Source organism: Chamaea fasciata, unplaced genomic scaffold (genome assembly GCF_029207755.1).
Source record: "Chamaea fasciata isolate MVZ Bird 193981 ecotype frontalis unplaced genomic scaffold, bChaFas1.0.hap1 SCAF_9, whole genome shotgun sequence".
Lineage (NCBI taxonomy): Eukaryota > Metazoa > Chordata > Aves > Passeriformes > Sylviidae > Chamaea > Chamaea fasciata.
The window spans coordinates 2,364,832-2,381,502 of NW_027094094.1; the positions used below are offsets into that span (position 1 = coordinate 2,364,832).

The 16,671-nt window shown below is 43.1% G+C and overlaps 1 protein-coding gene across 3 annotated transcripts in view; it reads right to left on the reverse strand.

Moving 5' to 3' along the window:
- Positions 1-16,671, reverse strand: part of DOCK1 (dedicator of cytokinesis 1) — a 267,474-nt gene that overhangs the window by 10,660 nt on the left and 240,143 nt on the right. For all 3 annotated transcript variants that reach the window (XM_066190723.1, XM_066190724.1, XM_066190722.1), the window contains exons 48-51: positions 15,268-15,413; positions 11,743-11,941; positions 6,139-6,292; positions 1,648-1,793 (exon numbers count right to left, since the gene is read on the reverse strand). In XM_066190723.1, the coding sequence (XP_066046820.1) occupies positions 1,648-1,793; positions 6,139-6,292; positions 11,743-11,941; positions 15,268-15,413 (645 nt within the window). The remainder of the gene's footprint in view (positions 1-1,647; positions 1,794-6,138; positions 6,293-11,742; positions 11,942-15,267; positions 15,414-16,671) is intronic.

Genomic DNA, 16,671 nt, shown 5'->3' on the forward strand with positions numbered 1-16,671 from the left:
ATTGTTTGATAGTTTTTAGCTAAAAACCCAACTCATCTTAGCAGTCCTGAGCTAAAGCCACAGCCTAAACCTTGTAGTACATCACACAGAATGAATTTACTACGCTGGAGTTTATGCAGGAAAGGAGCTGAAGAAATGTGAATCCTAATGTGAATTTCTCAGCTTTCTTCCTGAAGATGGATTCCTTAGACAAACCTCCTGGCAGCCCTGCTGTACATTCTGTAATTTTCCACTTAGAGGTCTGTATTCAGGACAAATGAGAGCTGGCCCCTGAGACAGATGCTAGGGAAATGGGTTATAAGGTTAGAAGTGCAGTGAAGTTTGATGGAAATGAGAGGAAAAGTAAAAATATTGACTAAAATGATCCAGCCACGGGCAACAACTATGGGAGAGAGGATGGGAATAGAGAATTTTTCAGTATATGCAAATGAAGAGTAAACCACGGTGTTTTGATATCTCTGTTCACACTCCTGAAGTTACTTCTACACCTGTTGGGTTTTTTTTTTTTTTTACCACTCAGCCTGAAATGGTAAAACAATTCAAAAACAGCCAGTTCCTGCAACAACGAAGGGGCAATTTCAACCATGGGAAAGCTGGACTGGTGCACTGGGACAATCTGTGTTAAACACAATCATTCCCAGGATCAAACCAAACTCCTGCCTGGCTCGTCCTCTGTTGAGATTAGAAACGCTTTCTGTCCCCATGAAATTTGCTGGAAAGCAAATTACCCAACAGGATTTCAGTGGAATGGTGGAACTTCACAGGAGTCCTGGCCCACATCTCTGCAAACAAAAAGGGAGAACTTCCCAGAACTTCCCAGTTCTGCCGGGAAGTTTTCCAGAAAACAGCTCGGTCAAAATGCGGCATTTCAAAGTCAAAGAAAACTTGTGACCTCGTGGGGTCTCACTGCCCTTCTCTGATTGGATTGGTAATAAATTCAATTGATTTCCCCAAATCAAGCCTGTTTTGAGGACAAGGGGTGAATCATCTCTCCCTGTTCTTATCTCAACCCATGAGACTTTCATTGTATTTTCTCTCCCTGCCCAGCTGAGGAGGGGAGTGAAGAGCACCTTTGGTGGGCACCAGCCAAGATCAACCCTCCACACCCCTTAAAATGTACTTTTTTTTGCCCATAAAGAAAATAAAAGGCATTTCTCAAAAGCGCTGCTTTCAAAAAGCGGACCACATAACTTTTAAAAGCTTCCAGCTCCAGGAAACAAAGATGAAAAAGCGAATTTTCCTCAGAAAGCTGCAAACCCAGTTGATGATGAAGAGTTTCTGAGCTCCTTGCCTCAAAGGGGACACGAGTTTGCCTCAAGGAAATGAACGAGCGGTGACTGAACGTCGGAGCTGCAGAAGAGAAGGTGACAGGTCCATGTTTTATCTCCTTCCCTGACTCAGGACTGGAAGGCTTGAAATTCAATTTGCTGCTGCTGGTAGTTAAAGTTCCCTGCCCAACAAACCCGACAACATCTGGCTCGCAGCTCCACGGAAGGAATCCAACGTTCCCTCAGGTGGATCCACGTGAGAGCCACTGTTCCCTCACACCTCTGGACCAGCTGATGGATGCAGGAGCAGGATCCCACCTCCCCTGGGGTGGCTCGGGGAACAGAACACTGCAGGAGGGATCGTTCCATGAGGACTCACCCGTTGGTGGGCAGGGGGGGACGTGGTGGGGCTGATCAGGTCCTGGCTCTCCAGGAGGTTCCCGTAGTCGGCCGTGCTCCCTTTGAGGGGCAGAGGAGGGGGAATGTCGGGGCTGTCGGAGCTGGACATCCCATTGAGCTCCAGATCTGCAAAAAACAACCCTGGGTTAGCTCTGCCACCGGCTGAATCCTGCAGTTCCACAGTGCTTGGGGGTGGAAGGGACCACATGGATCATCCGTGGGCACCAACACCTTCCACAATCCCAGGTTGCTCCAAGCTCTGTCCAACCTGGCCTTGGATTCACTCCAAAACACCTTCATAATACTTGAACAACCCCCTTGTTTTTAATAAAACATAATTTTTGTTTCATATTTCCCACCAAAATATTCACAGCTTAGAAAATACAATCTTCCCACCTTCAAGCTCGCCTTGGACATTAAAACACAATAAAAGTTTTGCAAAGTGCACGAAGAAAATATAATCTAACTAAGTTTTATTGACTTTCTCCCAGTAAAATAAAAGCTCCCCGTTAATAAAATGCACAGATGAAAGCGTGGAATTAAGTACATCTCTCTCCAAAACTTTCAGGCTCCAGGTAACTATAACAAATGAGCAGCCATTAGTTGCTGAGTAAATAAAATCACGCACGAGAAAGTACCAAACATTTATTATTCCTGTTTGCTGGGTAGAAAATTCCCTTTTCTTGGCAGATAAATCCTCCCAGGTATGTGCTGGAGAGGCAAATATCCTGAGGGACAATAAAGTTTATTGAGGCCTGAGTGATACATAAGTTTTTAGGGAGAAATCCCCCCATGGTGTGTTTCAGGGTAATTAAGTCATTTTAATTCAAGTCATTTTAATAAAACCCACTGTGATATCTACGAGATGAGAAACCGAAATTTTTTTTTTAGAAATGAGGGAATTTTATTTAGGAAAACGACAAAAAAAAAGAGATTTTTACTTTACTGGGGTGATTTTGTGAAACAAGAGAGAACTTGCTAATGCAGATGTTTTTATTGCAAAGCTCGTATCAATATTTTATTAAAAATGTGATTTTATTGTTGTCTAACATGGCCTCTCACAACACGATTTAACTCTAAGCTGGCTCTATTGATTTGTCACTGAAAACTGTAATTTTACTCCTCATCTTTCCACCTGAACTCTTGACTACACTGAAAAAAGGTTATTTTCCATCCTGGGACTCCACATTTTCAGTGGCTTCCTCTCCATCAGGCTGAAAATTGTTGTTTGTCCACCAGGACCTGAATTTCTCGTTGCTTTTTTCCATTGCTCCTGTTTTTTATCCTTCCCTTTCTACAGAGAGGACTTCTCCATTCCCCAGACATTTCTAATTTCTTTCCTGGATCTCCAAGAGAATCTCCTCCTGCCCAGCTCATGGAATTAAACTGCAGCTGGAGAACCACGCTGTGGATTTGTACCTAAAGACTGAGGCTGGGAATGAACTTCCCTGTCCATTTTGGATGAATTCCCCACCCATTCTAAAGAGCTCAGGAATCTGAAATCTTCAATGTCACAAAACAACTCCTTGGCACAGGTTCTGCACATCTCCTCCACTACTAAACACCTATATCTTAGCTAAATATATTTATATTTGGGGGTGTTTTTTTGGGTTGTTTTTTCCCTGCAGTTTAGGATAATACAGGGAAATGGGATTTTCTTTCTTGTGTTTAGTTAGAGCTTTAGAAAAACCTTGAATCCTGCTTTGGAAAGAGAAACCTTTCCATATTTACTAGAAAAAATCCACGGTTTTAGGCCTCTTTGTAGACATTCATTGGGAAACTGAGTGGAATAACACACAATTTCCCAAAAATAAAGTAAATGTAACCCCCCTGAACACTTCATCTTTGCATTCTACGTGGTATTTCTTCAACTCACAAGATTTAACTTCTCCCATGATGAAACTTTTAACTTCATCTAAGCCATGGTGCTCCCAAGAGGACGGCGAGACCCATTTTTTTTAGGAACAACCCAAATCCTTTGTTTCTTTTACCAAATCCTTGGAAGACCCACGGAAGGGCAGGTTTTCAGGAAACACCTGAGGAATGTTTTCAGGAGAGCTGGAGAAGAAACAAGGTGTGGAGGCAACTCTGCTTGAAGGACCTGTCCGTGCAGTTGTGTCCTGCTTTGCTTCTCCCCCTTTCCCTACATTTTCCTACATTTCCTTACATTTCTCTACATTTCCCAGCTCCTGCTCCAGCTGGAATTTCCTGCAGCGTGTCCGTGGCACCTTCCCAACCTCATCCTGATGAAGGCAGCAATAAATCCCTGCAAACGTGGGCAGAGCATTTCCACCCACGGGAAGTGCTCATAAAACACACGAGCGACGTGTTTGCATTTACCTGGCAACCGTTCAGGGCAACAACAAGATTCTATCCTGAAAAACAGTGATTTTTCCCAAGTCTCTGATCTTTCCCAGAGCTCAGTGAAATCCAGGGAATATCCGCTCTGCAGCAGAAACAGGTATTGAGCAAAAGCTTCGGGAATTCTCAGTGTTGTCCCAAGAAAATCTATTTGCTGCAGAGCTGTTCATTTCCCCCGCTGAACTAAACCCCCCTAAGCTGGTCACTATACACATAATTACCCCAAACGTCTGCTGTGCTCCCATTATTCACTGAAATTCATTATTCGAGGTGGTTCATCAGATGAGTGTGCTCGGAATATTTATTCCTTGCCGGACATCTGCCACTGGTAAGATCTTGGAGCTGGCAAAGGATCAGTTAAGGGACCCTTTTTTCATCTTGCCCTAATGATCACATTTTACACTCCCTTCTCCTAAAGTGCCAGCTAACCGGCAGCCAGGATTGCTTAGCAACCCATTAACTGCTTTTAGCCAATCTGGGCTCTAAAGGAACTTCTTTATCCTCAGAATTCCTAAAAAAATTTTACCACTGTAATTCCTGAAATGGTTCAAGACCGGTGCAATAAGCTGATCCTTTTTTTTATGTAACACCCACCAATCTCTAGCACAAAAATTATCTCAGAAATACCTGGTAACTTCAGACATTTTTTTTTTTAACAGAAAAATCAAATTAAGTGTTAATAAACTGGACATATGAACAAAAAAATCCAGTTAAAATATCTTTTGCAGGAGTATATATCCTCTAGTTCTCCGTTTTCCCAGTTTTTAGCATACTGGTAGTTTTTGGCTATAAAGTTGTAAAGAAAGGTGAGAGTTACGAGTTCATTATAATCAAAATATTTGCTTTGGGTGTCTGGCTATTTAGGAGAAAAAGTTTTGAAGTACCAAAACCAGTAAATAAAGCAGTGACCTTGATGGAACCAGATTTTTTTCTGAAGCCTGATCATCTCTTCTCCTTACTAACACTGAACTCTTGACCACTGGAGTAGGATTTGGGTACACGTATCAAAAAGATTTTTTTTTTCATTTTTCTGTCACATGCTGGCAGCTGCAAACTCTGAATAACAGGTTTTGGGAAGGAGCACTGGGAAAAGAAATAGGTGTTGGATTACACCCAGTTCTGCAATAGGGTTTGCTGCAGACTGAAGCAAACAGATGATATTTTACAGAAAAACTGAGTGATAGATGTCAATGTCAAACAAAAACTACCTCAAAAAGCCTGACCTTTATTTTCCCTTCTGGCTGGTACTCACAACATATCAAAGAGAAGTTTTTTTTTTAAATGTACAATTACAAAAAATATTGCTTTTTAAGCCTTTATGCTCCAAAACACTCAATATGGGATTAAGTACAACATGAATTTTTGACTGTTACTCTACACCTAATTAATTGTTAATGATTACTTGAAAAGAAAACTGTTTCAGTGCAAGGAGTTCGCTTGCTTTTGTAAAACACTGAATTAATTTTTGCTGGCAAAGGCAAGTGATTCAGTAATACCTGGTGCAAGAAATACTCTGGCCGTAGGAATTTATTTCCTACACCCAGCAAGTGTTTTCCAATCAGGGAAAAGTTTAAGGCTCACCCTTTAAGGTAAAGAACCCAGAAAGTTCCATTCCCTGCTGACAGAGATTGGCTCGGGGCCAGCACAGGGGCATGGATTGGGCTCTGAGAGTGAAACTCAAAGCCTCTCGGTGATCTTATGGGCAGCAGGCCAAATTGTCCCTCCTAAAACATTCAGTATTTAATCAGAAAGAAAGAAAGTGAGGGGCTTTTTTGGAGTGTTTCAGCAGGGTGTCAGAGGTTTTCTCGGACGCCTGTGCGCAGCTTATCTTTTGTTTTCTGTAACGCTGGTTATTTTGATATTTTTCTTTATTAAACCTTTTGCTTTACAAAACACCTCTGAAGAGCAGTCTCACTAATTGGTTTTAGTTACTTCTCTGCAAAGGCTGGGCCCTCGGAGACTGATACATTTACACCTGGCTCATTACCCTCTGACCACGTATCGACCGGTATCACCTGGTGATGGCGGAACTCAAACCGGGGCGTGAGGAAAGCCTCAGGAAACACATTTCCCACACTGAGAGGGAATTTGTTCCGCAGGGAAGACTTACTGGGCTGGATGCTGAAGGCGAGTTTGGTCCGAGGGGTGATGGGGGGCGGCGTGAGCTGGGAGCTGGGCGGCGCCGGGGACACGGAGAACCGCCGCTCGCTGGACATCACGTTCAGCACCTGGCTCTTGGGTCTCTGCGGCCTCAGCGGGCTGATCTGGGGACGAAACCACACAGATGTGTTGGGGCAGGGGCAAAAATGGGCTACTGAAATAAACCAATCAGTATGACTCCAACAGAAGCCAACTGATTGTTTACATTGAGATACTGTTATAGTTTCTAGCACTACTGTCCATGCGTACAGGAGTCTCTCGACTGGCCAAGTCATTTGTCCATCAGACAGGCACACATCCCTCTTAGACAGAAGACCACGTTGTGCGTCTTCTATCTAAGTTCTGCATTTCTTGTAGACACTTTCCCAGGCTCCTCCTCATTATTTTTAGACCTGTTGTTGCTCCCGTGGCCTTGAGGAATCCTCGAGAACTCTGAAAAACAAGACTGCAGGTGTCTTCTTATCTACAAACAGTTTGGCTGGTACAGGGAATGGCCTAAATTATTCAGATGCATTGTTACATGTTGGAACCCTGGGCACCGAGAATTCCAGACTTTCTGTGCTGACAGGCACTGACCCCAAGGAAACACCTCACTTGACCTGAGGCTGTGGAGAAGGCTTCTAAAATTGAGTGACAGCACTGGGATTGTGGGTGTGTGGTTTGAATAGAAGTGTGTGATAGCACATGGTGAAAAACTTAAGAGTTTAAGGTTTTAGAATACAGTAATAGATATATAAAGCAAGATGGAGGTTTTAGGGCAGAGGCTGAGTCCCTTTTCACCTTCTTCTTCACGGATTTGGGTGGTTTGTAATTGGGTAGAAAAATCCGCATTGCGGGCCATGGGTGGTTGGTTACTGGGTTAAGAGTAAAAATAATTTTGGTGTCATTTCATAATTGGACAGTTTGTGCTAAAAAGACCTTGTAGAGAAAACAAAGACGGAGCCATTTTTCACTTTGTTAGCTAGAACTCACAGCTTGTAAGACTGTAACATAGATAAGAATTAATAAACATCTGAGTCCGAACATGAACTGCATCTCTCGAGCATTTAAACCCAGCTCTAACAGAAAAGACAATAAAAACCCCTCAGAGATGGGCAAGGAATGCAGAGAAATGAGTGTCGGAGCTGGAACCGCCACGGTTTGATGCTCAACAGGACGAGGGCAGTGCTAACAGCCAATAGTGCTGATTCCCAGCTCCAGGTTCTTCCCTTCTCCCAGGGAATCACAGCTCCTCACAGCCTGGCCTGGCTTGCTGAGCTCATTCCTCAAACACTTGCTTAGTAACACCTGAGGAAGCCTCACACCACATTATACAGCACTCCAAATCTTAATTTTTTTCTCACAAAGATCTACTTTCCTGTTAAAATTTCTCTCTTTAACCATTTGTAGGTTCAGCTGTCTTCTGATGAAGACATCATCTGTCCAGAAGCACTTTCTTGGTGGCTCCTGGCTGTGCTTATATTTAATTCACTGAAATATCTTTCTTTCTTTTTTTTTTTTTTTCTTTCTTTTTTTTTTCTTCTGGCTGCTTCATATTCCATTCAAATTTTCCATCAGGAACCCTCAAAAGCTATTTGTAATCTGATGGGCAACTCATGCTTTAGCTAAGGCAATTCTTTTTACTGAGTTTAATTCCGAGTTCTACTGATTTCCCCATTCACCACCCCCATAGTAACAGGAATCACAGTGAAAAAAATTAAGTTTTCATTTCTAACAGATCCCAGAAAATGAAGCAGCAGCCTGAAGTTAAGAAGGGAACTACTCCAAGGTGCTGCACTGGGACAAAACAGAAAGTGCCAGCAGCAATCCAGGCTTTTTTTTAAGGATTTTGTCATTTCCCAATGTTTGGGTTTTTATCAAGTATGCTGGGAAGGAGAAATCTGATTTTTTCTTGTCAGAAAACAAAACCTAAAAGGCTTTGCAGCAAAGGTCATGCCTGGGAGAGCCTTCCACAACAAGTGATTGACCAAAAAGTATGGCCCTGTTTTTGGAAAGTTCATCAAGACCTCAGGGTGACTTGTAAGAATTTTAATTTTTTTTTAATATACTAAAAATCAAATCCTAGAGATTTGATTTTTAGGTTTTCCAAAGGTTTCTGCTTTCCACATCCTTTAAATTGTATTTTTAGTAGAATGGATAAGCAAAGTAATCACTTTTTTCAGGTGCTAATTATATAACAATTATAAGTAAATAATTATAATTATATATAATATAATTATAAAAGATGTAAGATAATATAATTTTAAAAAGATGTAAGATAATTACAAAAAAGCAACTAAGGAAAACACGTTAATTGGTGAGGGAAACACACGGGAATAAGAGAAAAGCCAACTGGAGGCAGGTCCCCAAGCTACCGCACTCTGTATTTACTGAAATAAATGTGAACTCCTCCTGTGATTGACAATCCTGGGCCTCCTCTGAAAGCTCCACATAAATCACGGATCCGCTGAGGAACGTGAGCTCTTGGGAGGCCACCAATCCATAATGAAGCCATTGCTAATTTCTCCCGGTCTAACGAAGGGCAGATCAATGGTGAGTGATGTTAGGCACCACCAAATCAATAAAGCACAGCCTTGTTCTTCTGATTTCCACCAGCAGCCTTCGGGTGCTCTGCTAACTACCTGGCCTCAGCTCCTGGGATCAAAGCACTAACAAGGACAATTTGTGTTGAAGAAGTTGATGTGATACTTAAAAGGAGATAATAAATCTCTAGGAAACGATGAAGATATTCCTGATCATCTTCACATACTCAAGTGCTTCATTTATCTTTGTTGTTTTATGTAATCAAGGGCCTGGGCTTTGATCAGTCAATAAATTCATGGTGAGTGCAGCGAAATTGGAGGAAGAGTATTTAAACTATGCAATTAAACAGCCTCTGAATGCTCCTTTTCCATGCAAATCTAAAAGCTCCATGAAATAATTCTGCAGTTTTAGAAGTTTCCCCATGTTCTTCCATGGTGATTCACTTGATTGGAAAAAAAGAAGATCCCATAAAAGGCTGGAAACACTCATTTCTTTCAACAACATCATTGTTGGGAAGAGCAGCAGGAGCTCTGCAGAGATGAGGATGACCACAGGCATTTCTCCCGCCTGATATTCTCTGGAACTTTGCCTTCTGCTGTAAAAAATCCCCAAGTATTTCAGAAGTCAGAACTAAGAATCTGTTAAAAAATTCACCAAATAACTGCAATGTTTTAATTGAATGAATGACAGCACAATGAGCTGTAAAATTCTCAGCAGAATGAATCCAGTATCTGTAATAAAAAATTTAGTAACTAAAAGTATTAATTACTAAAATGTCGCTTTAGAAACTTTTTAAAGTTTAATTTCCATTTCTAGTCAAATCTGTGCTCCCAAATTGTTGTGGTTTTTTTTTTAAACACCCAATCCTTAATTTCTTCCCTCTCCATTTTTAATCCAGCAAACTTTCTTCTTCCAAGTTCTTAATGCAGGAAAAAACAAAATGTCTTTTTCTTCATACAGCACAGTGGCAAAAGTGCTTTGGGAGTAATTTCAGCTTAAAAGGGGAACTTGCACACGAATGCAGAACACTGGAAAAGCTGAATTCCCACCAAATTTCCCTTCATATCCTTAACAGGGGATGCCTCCAGCACGCAAAAAAATTTAAGACAAATTTTTATCTTTAAACTCATCCTTGATATTATCTGTTCAAAATTCCAGAAGACAGCAGTGGGAATTGGGCAAGCACTCGTGTAAACTGATCTCAAAAGAGTTTCTTCTGCTTCACCTAAAAATGAACCCCACTGACACCAAACGTTCCAAATTGACTGGGTCGTCTTGGAGCTCATCAAGGCTTCTGCAGAGGCTGAAAAGGGAGAGTTTTTCTCTCAACAGCAAACTCCTTTTCATATTATTGATCTGTGGACTTGAAGAAGCTCAAAGTAACTGTAAGTAACCAGTTCTGACATTTAATCTCCCTCCCTCCCCGGAACCAGGGGAATGTTGCTCACACCAGTCAGGCACTGAAAGCTCCTGACTGGGAAGATTGGAAAAACTCGAGTCAAACCATGTTGGGCTTTGCTGATTGTTGCTCCTCAGATGCCAAATGGGAACATGCCCTGAGGGGTTTATCTTGTTCTCCTTTCCAGCTAGAATTTGCATTTTTCCAGTCATAAACAAGCTTTTCCAACGTCCAAGACCTCTGAGAGCTGACAGTGACCTTGCAGTGACACCAGCAGGCTCCCCGACATCTCTGGATTCCTCCCAACTGCTCCAAGTGACCCAGCCCCCCTGAAATAAAATTTGCATCTTCTGTGACATCCCACAAGCTTTGCTGCTCCGTTTGGGATCTGGGAGATGCCAGTGGAAGTCCTGTCAAGGTGATCCCAGTCCTCAATCAGTCAAAGCACAAATGCAAGGTGCAAAGCTCACGGCAGCAAAATCAGGAGAGATGGAAATCTGTGCAAAATGATGCTCACCTGGCTGGCTCTGGCAGGAGGAATCTCCATTTAATCAAACCAAGGCTCATGCAAAATTTACTGAAGTCAATGGAAAAACTCACTGGTTTCAAAGGTGAAAAGCCTGAGACCTCCATATGGGATTTTATTGGAGTTTCTGACTGGACGCATCAAACGCAAGAACTCTGATTTTTCAGGATGTCCCAAGACACGTGTGAGAAATTAACTCATCTCTGGGTGGAAAAGGAGTGCAAAATCCAGAAAACAGAGGAAGTGTGGCTGAACATTTAAATAATATCTTCCTATAAATACCAAACAGAAGGAATTAAAGGCTCCAGTTTTCACAGATGAGAGAGAAATCGTTTCAAAACCCAATGTCAGTGACACAGCACCAGCAAGACTCTGCTGAGCGCAAAACTTGCTCTGCAAGTATTTGTGCAGATCTTGAAAAGAACATTCCATTTATTTCTGGGAGGCAATTTTAAACTCTTGGCCTCCAAACAGGTGTCCAGGCAGAGATTTGGAGGTCACAGTCAGTTCACGCTCTCCCTGCTCCAGCTTTAGACATCCCTGCTTTCAATTTCCCAGCTCCAACTTCTCGGGTTACCTAAGCCTTGAGGACAGTTCCAGTGAATTAAATCTAAGCCAAGAAGAGAGGGGGTTTAAGGGAGATATTCCCTGGTTTTAATATCCTTACACACAGGAACCGCTCAGGATTTTCTGCTCCGAACAGCCCTTCAAGGACACGCAGCCGCCGACGGAATGACCTTGGAGTATCCCACCAAACATCGTCCTGCAGCTGAAACAGGGGCAAATTCATCCCCATCTACTGGGAACCAGCAATTCCAAAGGCTGCTGGGATGGCAGCATTTATTTCAGCTGTGCTAGGCCATCTGTTCCTTTATCAAATAGTCACACAGAGCTTTGGGTGAAGACTTTCAGAGGATCTTTTTCCCCCGCTGTAAATCTAATCTGTATTTTTGACTCATTAGCATGTATATTAACGCTGCGGTATATCCCCTCAGAGTTACTCCCGGTCTACAAAGGGACTAAACGGTGAAAATCAACATTTGGATTTCCAAAGAGAGGGAACACGGCTCAGAATTAGATAAAGCTTTCCTTGCTAATAAAGTTACCGTTTCTGAAAGGATCACGGCTTCAGCCTGCTGCAGAGAAATATCAGTAGATTTAAATTCTTTATCGAATATCTCTTGATGCTTGCTGTTCCTCTTCTCCTTCTTCTTTTCCTTTTTATCTTTATCTAGGTCATCCTTGTCCAATTTATCTTGCGACCTAGAATGCATCTTTTTTGGCAGGAGGGGCTCCAGCACGAACCTAAAGAAAAAATGTTGTTGCTCAGATCAATAAAATGCTGTTTTCAAAACTAATTTTTATTTACATATTTCCCAAAGTCTCGCTTGAGTTAATGAGGCTTTGCTAATCCAGGAAAACTCATTAGAGGGAGAAGAAGGGGGCAGAAGGTCACAACAATCATAATTGTCTTGTAATAAAAATTACTGCAGAGCTGCTGGAGAAGCGGAGCTGCAGATTTCCCTGCTCTGCAGTGAATTTTTTTGGTTTGTGGCTGCACAAACTCCTGAATTTCATATAAAAAATGGGGTTTTCATTCAGCACTGCAACGCTCCCGTGGTGTGGCACCTGGAAACTCCAGTGCCACACCCTGCCATAGGCAGGGACACCTTCCACTATCCCAGGGATGAGACATCACTTCTTCATGGAAGGAATGGGAGGGATGGAGCACTCTTAGCTAGACAAAGTATTTTATGATTTATTTTATATTATAAATGGAAAAAACCCACTAAGATCACACCTAGAGAAAATCACACTGGCAGATTTTCAGACTGTCTCAAGCCATCATATTACAAAACCAAAACTAACCCAAAAATGCCCGAAGAAGGACATTTTTTAACACTGGAAAAACATTTCCCACGCCATGGGGTGCATGCAGGTACAGGCCAAAACCTTTGCTGTGCAATTCCACAGTATTCGTATTTCAGACAATTTGCAGCGACATTATCCTAATCCCCACCATTAGCAGCAATATCCAGCAGCAAGACCTCAAATTATTGTTATTTTTTTGTTGTTTTCACTCTGCATCAGCTCATTTGATGGGAAGATGCTCAAATCACCACCTGCAACAGCAATCCTTGAGCTGTTTTCCAAAGCCTGAATCCCACGGGTTGGGAACAAACCCACGAGTTTATTCATCCCATTTTACAGCCAGGGAAAAGGGAAGGCAACAATTTGCCCAGGGTCACAAAGAACTCCAGTGACAGAGCCCAGAGCAGAGCCCAGCTCTCCCAGCACCAGGACCTTTTAGGGACCTGAGTTGTGTATTTTGGGTTGGGCAGTGCCAGCACCTCCGAGGCCCGCTGCAAATTTACGAGAGGAATTTCCATCCTTCAGACAATGATTAATTGCTTCCCTTCCAAGCACGGTATTAGGACTATTAATTATTTGGATTATTAATGGATCTGTGCTAAAATGGGTCAGCACACTGTGCTCCAACTGGAAGCACTTTGGGACTGCCAAGAGCTGACAAATCCCACCAGACCCCGGGATTCTCCCACTTCCAACCACTGAGTGCAAGTGCTCACATTTGTATTTCTAAGCCCCATTTTAGGCAGGGAATAAGCCCAAGGCCCTTTTCTGAAGTCAGTTTTATTTATCCATAGAGTTGGGAGCTGTAAAACACGTCCTGTGTCAAAGTCTGCTTGGAGTCTTTGCTGTTTAAAAGCTCCAGAGCAGGAGCTGGAAATGGCATTGAATAGAAACTGGGTTATTTGGTTAGGACACTCCTTTAGCTTCACGTTTAATTGTTTTTCAGCTTCATCTCTATTCTCAAATTTAATATTGAAGAGAAATGGAAAGACAAGAGGAGAACTGACCATAAACCCCACCAACTACAGCAGGAACAGGAGGAAACTTCTGCCAGGTGAGCAGTGCCAAACCACCCACATAATTTGACAGCCACTTGAACTGTTGAGGTCTTTTATGATATTATTTACATCTGATGATTTTTCTTCTCCCCCTCCGCTGATCAAATAAATGAGGGCTGTTTTCAGTGACAAGAGTTGTTCATTCTATTTTCCTGTATTGCCCAGGGCTCAGAGCAGGAGCTGAGCTGCACCGTGATTTTTGTGGGATCTTTGTAAAAATACACTGAGGACACTCAGATCCTCAAAAATTGAAACGTGACACCTACCACAACACAGCTGAGAGCTGAAGGAAATAACGCCCAATGAGAAAATAAAATATATTTAAAGATTCTGAAGGGAAAACCAAAAAGAGGCAGGGAAGGGATCTGTATTTTTCTTCTGAGATGAAACAAAGTTCCTCACTTACTTGGGTTGGTTGCTCTGCCCAAGTTCCAGCGACAACTTCGTTTAGAATTAGTCAAAACTCAGGATTTCTGCTGTCCCACATTTACACTAATGTTGGAAAACATTCCAGAGGCAGTGGAATGAGAGCTGAGCTGTGCTCTGTTTGCAGCTCCTCCATATTACTACATAGACTCTTTGTAATTAAGGCAAGCATCCTGTTGGTGCTGAATTTAATTTTATTTGATGCCTTTTGTCTCAAACCCGGTAATAACTCCCCTCTGAAGGTGCACAGGAGTTTCCAACACATCCCTGTAAATCAGCAGCCCTTCAGAAGGCTTAAAAAAACTGCTGCCTTGGTCAAATATTGCATTCCTGGATTACAGGGGTGCCTGAGGGGAGGAAGAGAGAGAAGGGACTTCTGAGGCTGCATGGAAAGCCCAGACAGCAAACAGATTATTTTGTTCTTTGAGGGATGTGACTGTGAGACAGGGCTTATCAACAGAATTCCCAGTTCTCATGTGAAATATCTTGATAAGTCTTGAAGTACAATCTTGCCATAAGCAGCTTTTCCTCTGGCAGCCGAAGTGAGCAGCAGTGATTGAGCAGTCAGGTAATCCTGCCCTGAGCTCCTGGGACAGGGCTGGCTGCACACACAGCCTGCAGAGCCCTCCCTCCTGCACTCACACACCTGTGCTACCCTAAAAAGGGGGAATTTATCTCCTCCCTGGGCTTTTTTTGGTGTTGTTTGAATGCTTAGAGGGCAAAAAAGAGCATTGTATTTATCTAGGTTAGAGAACAAGAGACCTTGAGAGAAACGTCTCCGTAGGTTGGGGATTTTTAGCCAATATTAGGCTGTCACTTAAAAAAATCAGGGAATGGTTTGGGATGGAAGAGACCTTAAAATTCATCCAGTTCCACGGGCAGGGAGACCTTCCAATATCCCAGGGTGCTCCAAGCCCCATCCAACCTGGCCTTGGGCACTGCCAGGGATCCAGGGGCAGCCACAGCTGCTCTGGGAATTCCATCCCCACCCTCCTGGGGAACAATTCCTGCCCAATCTCCCATTCATCCCTGCCCTGTGGCAGTGGGAAGCCATTCCCTGTGTCCTATCCCTCCATGCCTTGTCCCCAGTCCCTCTCCAGCTCTCCTGGAGCCCCTTTAGACACTGGAAGACGCTCTAAGCTCACCCTGGATCTCCCCTTCTCCAACCAAACACCCTCAGCTGTTTCCACCTCCGAGATCTGGGAATGTTGACCTCCCCTCCCCAAACCCCGGGATGCTTTAGGGACAATCCTTGGCTGAGGATTCCTCACTCACCCATCAGACCCCGGCCGGGAGGGGGTGCTGTCCGAGGAGAGGGAGGACACGGAGGCCACGGACAGGGGCCGGGACGAGGAGGGCATGGTGAAGGAGCGCACCATGGAGCGCGGCCGGCTGCCCCGCCGGTCGTCCAGGCTGGAGAGCTGCAGACGAGAAATGCCACACCTTACTGCTTCAATCCCAGAAAAACCCCGACAGCCACGTGCCAAAGGGAACCTGGGAAGGCTCCGTGGGTTTTCTTCCAGGTAGAGTTTGGGATCATGAATAAATTAATAATAATCAATACCTCGTGTCAGCAACACGGAACTAGGTTCTAAAGGAAATCCACCTAAAGGACTGGAAAGAAATATTTAGGTCCTCTGACAGGGAGATGTGTGATTTTAGGAATTTTCCAAGAATTCATTTGTTTCAATGGTATTTCCATGCTTTTTTACACCTTGCCTTTAAAAAACAATCCTTTTACATATGATTTCTTAATCCATCTCTGCTGTCGTCGTGACTACCCTGTCAATATATTTCAATGAAATGGACTTCATAAAAACCCAAAAAACTCAAAGTAAAAACCTACCAAGAGAAACTTTATGTGCAAAGTATCAGGAGAGCCAATTTACAGCGTGACACCAGGTTAAGAAGAAAATACATGGAAGTTTTGGTTTTGTTTCAGACGATTTCAGAGTTCTGAATATTTCTCCAAGCTTTGTTAGTCATTAATAACTGATATATGCATAAAATAATTGAACTCTTGCAGTCAACAAATAAGAATCTCATGCTGTTTAATTACAGGTATATTTTCCACCCTGTCAACTGCTGGTAAATTGGCCTTGTACAGGGAAGACAGAAGCGATAAAACTCCATCAATCCTGAAAATTCTTACTGGTGGGTAGAGTGAAATGACAGAGATAACACCACTTCCCAGTCATCTCCTTGATGATGTTAATGGGTATTACTGAAGTGACTGACATGCAGGTATCATTAATGCTAATTACTTCGGTTCTCCCTGGGAATAAATTACTGTTTGAACTTTTTCTTGAATATATAAATTCCTAAGATGGGATCTGAAGGACCACAAACAGAACATCAGTTAAAGGATACCATGAAGGCTGCAGTGTTCCCTGTAAGATCTCAGTGTCCCCATTACAAAAAGATGTCATTGCTACAGGCAGAATCCCAGAATTATTTAGAGTGGAAAAGTCTTCTGAGACTGAATCCAAGCTGTGCCCAGTCCTCACCTTGTGCCCAGCCCAGGGCACAAGTGCCACATCCACTCATTCCTTTGACACCCACAGGGATGGGGACTCCAGACCTCCCTGGGCTGCCCCTTCCAGTGTCCAACAACTTTTTCCATGGGGAAATTCCTGTTGATGTCCACCCTGAGCCTCCCCTGGCCCAGCCTGAGGCCGT